Source organism: Anneissia japonica, unplaced genomic scaffold, assembly GCF_011630105.1.
Source record: "Anneissia japonica isolate Jap-2015-1 unplaced genomic scaffold, ASM1163010v1 scaffold3434_len466720_cov178, whole genome shotgun sequence".
NCBI classification, from domain to species: Eukaryota; Metazoa; Echinodermata; class Crinoidea; order Comatulida; family Comatulidae; genus Anneissia; species Anneissia japonica.
Genome location: NW_022718341.1, coordinates 198,161 through 206,295, shown reverse-complemented (window position 1 = coordinate 206,295; position 8,135 = coordinate 198,161). Strand labels below are relative to the sequence as shown.

At 33.7% G+C, this 8,135-nt stretch overlaps 1 protein-coding gene across 1 annotated transcript in view; it reads right to left on the bottom strand.

Annotated features, from left to right (window-relative positions):
• The window catches only part of LOC117110526, a 25,406-nt gene that overhangs the window by 9,990 nt on the left and 7,281 nt on the right, over positions 1–8,135 (bottom strand). Inside the window, exon 2 of the mRNA XM_033253272.1 lies at positions 1,752–1,877. Within this exon, the coding sequence (XP_033109163.1) occupies positions 1,752–1,877 (126 nt within the window). The remainder of the gene's footprint in view (positions 1–1,751; positions 1,878–8,135) is intronic.

Sequence of the window (8,135 nt, the reverse complement as noted above, 5' to 3'; positions counted from 1 at the left end):
TGCTGTTAGGCTTATCATGTAAGTACCTGTCTCTTATACACATCTAGATGTGTATAAGAGACAGGTGCTTAAATGACTTAAATAATACAGCTAATAAAATACAATATATACAGTAAAGGAGATCTAAATGAGTTAGACAACGTTGAGTTTTTATAGAATGGGTACAAAAATAAGATTATCGGTATATGTGAAGAATGAATTAGACAACGTTGAGTTGTTATAGAATGGGTACAAAAATAAGACTATCGGTATATGTGACGGTAGTATAGTGATGCGAGTGATGTCAAAACAAGTGAGGATTCGTCGTCTGATGACGAGAATGATGATGAACTTACTTGTGTTGATCATTTTAAATTATCTAGTAATTTTACAAAGTTGTTATAAGCCAATAGTGATAGTTTTCTTAGTTAAGTTGGGTCTCTTTGTTTATCTAACAAAGACACGTTTTATTGCATGATATAAATGGTACTATTCATTTCTGAAAATTGTCAAATTTTGAATTTTATAAGCCGAAGTGTGAACATAATATTGACCGATATATTGGAAATAAGTATGCTGTCACACAAGGTTTTTTAAATAACTACCGTATGTTGCTATTTATTGGTCACAGATAATAAATTAACATGTGATTACACACCAATAACATATGATTACACACCAAATTTAGCATTTTTAATCGATAAGTGGAATTACATACCAATACTTTCAATTTTTTAAGAGTTTTTTTTGGCCGGCTATCTTGAATTTCAAAATGGCAGCCATCCTAGCTTTTTGAAACTATGTTTATTGGACTAAGAGGGACCAATAACATATGATTAGACTCAAATTTTCCATTTTTCATAGAGAAGTGGAATTATACTGAAATATTGAATTTCAAAATGGCTGCCATTCTAGGCTTTCAAAACATGTCTTATTGGATTCAGTGACCCCAATAACATATACTTATACACCAACTTTTTCATTGAATATAAGTACAATTATGAGCCAATTACTGAATTGTGGCGGCCATTTTAAAAATGGCCACCGCTCTTTTTCTGGAGGTTTCCTCTACCCATCTCAACTTTTTATTCATACCCTAGTGATGCTAAATCAGTAAAGAAACTTTGGTCTCCAAAAAATTATCACGGGGGCCCTGATTTTCACTAGGCCTATACTAAGTAGCGTTTCCGCTAAATTGTAAAAATACATGAAATAATGACATACAGTATAACAATACAATAATACAGTACATAATTAACATTGAAATGAAGGTAAAACTACAAAATTTATTCCTTGTAACTTCTTTAAACTTCCAAGAAAGTTCCCTTCATGTCAGTTGATTAGTTTTTGAGATATCTTGTCTAGGACAAAACTGAAACAGGAAAGCGTTACACACACCCACACCCACACAAACACACGAAACGAAAACATATATCTCCTGGCCGAGATAATAATAATATTAGTAATAATGATAATAGTAATAATAATAATAGTAATAATAGTAGTAATAATAATAATAGTAATAATAATAATAATAATAATAATAATAATAATAATATTAATAGTAATATTAATAGTAATAATAATAACAATAATAATAATAATAATCACAATAATAATAATAATAATAATAATAAAAATAATAATAATAACAATTATAAAAATAATAACAATAACAATAATAATAATAATAATAATAATAATAATAATAATAAATAATAATAATAATAATTTATTTTATCACAATAAATCAAATACAGTTTTTGGCTTACGTTTTGAATGACAATTTGTAAATGCCGAAAAGGATTATTGTTAAAACTAACAAATACGTTTTAACAGACTTTATAATCAAGAATTTCCTGCTCAATGCTCTGAAGAACCTTAAGCCTAACATGTTCCTGAAACAAAAAAGATATCATTTATACTTGAAATTAATAATTTGGCATTTGCATTATATAATTGCAGAACGCCTATGGCTTTCTACACAAAATGAAATGTTCATGTTATTGTTTTAAATCTATTAAACAAAAGAGGGAGAAATGCATCCACTTGAAACAAATGCTAAAATACACTTCCAAAATGTTACCAACAATGATAGAGTGATTGAAGGTGTGCCACATCTAAATAGTTGTAAAAAAAGAGGAAATGTTTTCATAAATAGTAATCATTTCAGATTGAATGACATGCAGCTACATTCTTTGTGAAAAATCAGAACTTTCTCTTGATCGCCCGAATCCTGAGCCCTGTTTAGCGTGACTCTTCAGATTTTATTTAAGCCTTAAGCACCGTACTTAATTGTTATTGCCTAAATGTAACCATCATCTCATAATTCACCAACACAGCTAAGCTGGTGGAGTCTCATGTTGCCAAGTGGTCAAGCACTGGGTCACCATTGCATGAGTGACTTAGAAACTTCCACTATTTAAAGGGTATTGTTGCCAGAGCAATCAATGCCTTTAATAGTTTATTTTATTTATTTGTGACACTTCACCTTCGTATCGGTGGCACTCACAGTGCGGGTTTACGAAATATACAAAAGAAAATGGTGAAAAGAATCTTAACATTAACAATCAATACTTAACTAAAAAAAAAAGCACAAAAACTTCGAAGGAACAGTTTTAACAAAAATAGAAATTAAATAAATAAAATAGTAATAGGTACTATGCATGACTAATCTTACTAGTACCCTTGGGTTACTATCAAGAAAACTTTTAGTTGTTAAATATTCAAACACCAGTCAACGTTTTATAAATATCTCTTTAAAAAGTTAATTCATGCGAAATTACCAATTTGGTTATATACAATAAACTATTATTAATTGTATATAAACCAAACATATTTAAAAATACTGTTTAGTTTATGCGAAATTAACAACTAATTCAATAGAAAATGGTTAAAAGTTAAAACGTTGTATAAGTTAACAATAAATGTAATAATTGAAATTCCCATTATCTACACAAGACATAATGGGAAACAATTGTTCACAATAAAGCAAACTCAGAAAGGAAGCAAGATTGTAGTAAAAATGACTACCGGTACTCTTCGTACACTTCGTACAGAAGTACAAAGGCGTGCTTTTTGAAAAAAAAAGGCTTAAAAAAATTCTTGTTCGTATAATATTAAGTGTAACTTTTTAAGATTTCATTGACCACGTCAGTCATAAGAAACATGTTAAACTTTCAATATTGAAGAATATTTTATTTGGCTCAACACACTAACAACTTATTCATAGGACCAGCTTAATTATCTACAAATTCTACACAAGAATAATAATTTCACTGCTATCATCAAGGTCGATATTTAATGAAAACATGGATCAAGTAGCAAGGCAGGAAGCTTGCCCCCTGATGGACGAATTACTGTAACGATGCATTAGCAAGGCATAGAACTGGAATCCCCACCACTAAGTCCTATTAAATTATCTTGATGTGTGCTGTTAGGCTTATCATGTAAGTACTGTACAGTAATGCAGTGCCTAGGCCTACAAAATAAATACAAAAGAAAAGATTACATTGCAAACATTTAACAAATACATCATGGTTTTTTTTTAATTATATCAGTGGTGGAGTCAATGGGCAAGGTTGGCCTACATCGGGAAAGATTGACCACTTTTGCAGAGGAATAAAAATTATTCCCAAATACATTTCTTCGACAAACTTTAGTTAGAGGAAGATTGGATTATTAACAAAATCAACTAAAATATTGTGAAAAACAGAAAACACTTCGAGGGCTTTGCGCCAGATTTTTTTCTTGCGCCTCGTCTACCTATCCTACCACATGATCCCTTGTCACCACCTGCCACAAATCTGGGACATTTCGCTTGCAAAAAGACAAATCATGTCGCCACTACTGTATCATCATTATAAACAGGCCAACATTTTAATTGTGGACTAAGTAACAAAATTACATACACAGATATTTGAATACTGTATACACTATTCGGTATATTCCCAAACTTATTTGTACAAAAAATGTTTGGTCAAGGTAATGTAATTTAACATGACTATAAACACTTACACGTATGGCTACCATGGATTCATGGAAACTTGCCGACAAAAGGGCCTTTGCAAATCAGTGCCGTGGTGAGCTTGGGCACCACGGCACCGATTTTAATTTTAAGTCCTGAAAGTTGAACCCAACGTACATTTAACCAGAAGCAATAAGTTTATTTAAGTGTGACTGCGCATGCGCTCTCTGTTTTACGTGAATATATCGTTTCCTGATTTGTTTACGGCGACGTAAATATATCCACTTCCTCAAAAAAATACGATTATTTTTGAATGCGTGTGTATAATTATATACACACACGGACAGTGCAAAAAATTCAAAATATACATCAGTGCACGGAAAGGGAAGACTGTCCTCAACAACTCTCGCTGTCCAAGGATATCTTCTTTCATTCCTCGACATATAAATTTACAGCTCCCATCAAAAGGAGCCCGGATTGGCCACAATGCCTTTCACTAGCACTACCAGAGGCGTAACGACTGTGTGCTTTCCCTCAAGTTCTACAACTACCCAGCACCCTATTGACAATAGTGTACATATTCATCCTAATATTCTCACTCACCATAGAATCCGCCTCCGTCCCAAAACATCAATACAATAATTAAATACATGATTAAGCATCATGTTACCGCATCATGTTACCGTATTAAATATATTATGTAAAAACATTTATACATGAAAGTATAAAATTGATTGGGGATCAGCCTCCGTACTCCCTGGACGAGTAATTGAATGATTGTTTGATATCGTCTAATTATAGCTTCATTGGGAAAATCCATATATTCATGAATGAAAATGTACCGGTAACCTATGCACACTAATGAAACGTACGTAAGTGATTTATACAGATCTAATAATATTATTGCACGTAAATTTTCACTTAAAAAAGATGTTTGCAAAATATTTAATTATATTGTTCAATAGTCACGTCATTATATTTTGTTAACATTGTCTTATAATGAAATAGGGCCTTTTAGCCCTAAAAATGAAACCTATCTCTAAGCGAAAATAAATTTGCTGATATATAAGAACCCCAACATTTTCTCGCCCCTTGCCCCATGGCTCGTCGTTACGTCACTGGTTCTATATGTATTTGTAAATTGCGCAAAGAATCCATGGTTATGTGTTATAGTAGGCCTATTACAAACGTGTGCTGACGCATTAACTTCCTTTAGGTATTCATTTTGAGTAACCCAAGGAAATGTTTTTAGATCATTTTGTTACTATTTTGTATTTGCATATGATGTTTCGAATGTTTATTTATACATTTTATCTTTCCGTTTTAAATAAATTGAAATTGAAGTAAAATATCTTAGTGCTAAAAACATGTTGGTGAGGCACTTATTCGTGAGAGGCGTGTATTCGATCATTTGTGGTATATTTATCTACATTTTTTGGGGGGTAGGATAAGATAGATGTTATTTTCTCGTGAGCACCTGTGAGTTCTGTTCCGGTGAGCTCTCATTATAGAAACTTAAAGTTCTGTAGAACGAAGTGGTGAAAGTGGATAAAGCACGCAGTGTTTTTAAATGGATAGCACGCAGTTTCAAATGGGTAGCACACTGTTACAAATGGATAGCATTCGTTTTAAATGGGTAGCACGATGTTCCAAATGGGTAGCACCATACCTCCATGGTAGCACAGTGTTTCAAATTAATTGGTATCCCAGTGTATAAATTGGGTAACACAGTGTTTCAAATGGGTAGCAAAATGTTTCAAATTGATTGCACAGTGTTTCGAATTGATTGCACGGTACAGTATTTTAATTGGGTAGCACTAAGCACTAATGAAACTGAGCCTGAATTACCCATTGATGATCAACTCCATCTCAAAATTGATTTGTGTTGCATTTTAAATTGTGTTTAGGTAAATCAATGCTTACATATGTTCTTTTTACATTATAATTATTTCATTTCGGACGACAATTCCATTTTCATTTAAATTTGTTTACAAGGTACATTGTGTAATTGGCCATCCAAGGTAACACGATTACCGTAATTCCATTATTTTTACTTTTGGCTTTTCCTAGCTGTAGCAATCTCACGGACCCACACTGCCCCCACCCGCCCAAGAAATATTCTGGCTATGCTTACTGGGGCTCGTTCATTTACGTATTTGAAAATATGTATTGTCTAAAATGGGACAAACAGTGAGTACAATCTTGGCTAAAAATGATCTGTCCATGACAAGTTTGTTATAATCACTAATACCAGATTCCAGTTATTCGGTTGAGGTGCAGTTTTTGTACCATGTTTGCACCAAAATGGATTAAAACAGCTTCAAGTTTTTCCAGATTAGCCGCTTGTCTACATTTGCTGCAACATCATGCACTGTTCCACTGCGAAAACATTTCACTTTAGTGCAACTTAGCCTTCTTTCGTTAATGTCTCAAAATACAAAAGTCACTGAAAAACCAAGTGTTTCAGGTTTTACATTGGATGTTTAATTTATTTATCATGAGGCTAATCACCCATTAACAAGACTGTTGATGGTCAAAACTCCTACTTGCTACCCGGGAAAACCGGGTAGGGGTCCGTTCGAGCGAAAAAATATCCGTGCGATTTAATTCACCGGTACACACAAACCGCTCGGACACTAGTCTAATTATCTTACCATCTGGATTATCCGCGACAATTTTGAATTTTGAAGCCGGAGGCGATGATAAATCAACCTTAATTGTTTTTCAAAATGTTTTGTCCACAGCCCAGCGCGAAATTCTATAGGTTACCGTACGCTCCATGCGTGGTTGCAGCTTTCCTTCGCCTCCTCACACAATGCACGACGAAATCAAAATTTAGTAGCATAGCTGCGCGTTCGATTTGTAGATTTACCATTATTCGGAGAAATAATCTTGAATAACCTAGTCAACGTTCAGATTTTAAAGCAGCCAAGTTATTAGGCTACATTGTCGTTCCACCGTGCCGCGCTGTGTGTACGTGGGCCGGTTATATAGCAGCAGTAGCAAGTAAACAAAGAATGGGTTGTTGACCATGGAATAAGTTGAAATTTACTTCCGAAGTAGTTTCGTTACACGTATTTACCGTGAGCTAAAACTTACTCGAACATTCGACCACCCGCTGAGTGCTTAGCGCGATTACCCGGTGAAATAAACGGAATACGGTTGGCGTTTTTTGCTCGAACGGGCCCTAGGTGAACAGTCACGCTAAACAGATGCTGGTTTCTTCATTTTTAATCTATTTGTGGGGGAAGAGGGGATTGGAACTTATATCAATAACAGTGGCACTAGTAATGTGCAGGGCCGGCGGAACGTTTTTCAAAGTAAGGGGGCCCCACTTATAAGCAGGCGCGTAACAGGGGTCTTGGGTCGGGGGGGGGGCAAAGGTTATAATTTTCCCGGTTATTAATTTATGACTTGGTGTGATACCCCCCCCCCCAAATATAGCAAACAATACGGCATGGCTTATTTTAATATTAATATAGGGCACACGCGTGTGTTTGGAACTAAATATAAGCATTTTCATCGTGGTTTTATTTATTACAATTCATAGGCCTATTACACATTGAGGTCCTTCTTTTAGGTAAAACGATCTATCTTAAATTTTCTTTCTCAAGTTTTGGGACTATTTTTTTTTACTTTTCCAACAATAACATGAAGCGCCACTGATAACTACTTCCGTTTTTTAAATGGCGCTATATAAGTTCTTACCTTATTATTATTATTATTATATTATGTTTTTAAATAACTTAGAAGGCAAAGGAGGGCAAGCACAAGCTTTAACCCTAACAATTTTTTTTCTGTTTTTAATTCTAATTTCGTCGGAATTGATCAAAACTCCCTAATTGTGCAATTTTTAGAGGAAATTGGCCTACCTCAACAAGAAATGCTCTTATGTTATATATGACCACACTCCTTTTTTTTTTAAACTGAATATAAGCATTTTCCTTATTGCTTTATTTATTACAAACATATTCTTTCAACATCATTACACATTGAGGCCCTTCTTTAATAGGTTAAACGATCTATCTTAAATTTTCTTTCTTGAGTTTGGGACTATGTGTTATAACTTAGAAGGCAAAGGGGAGCAAGCACAAGCTTTAACATCAAAAAATACGCGCGAAAAATTTTTGTTTTTTAAATTCTAATTTCATTGGAATTGATCAAAACTCCCTAAAACGTGCAATTTTTA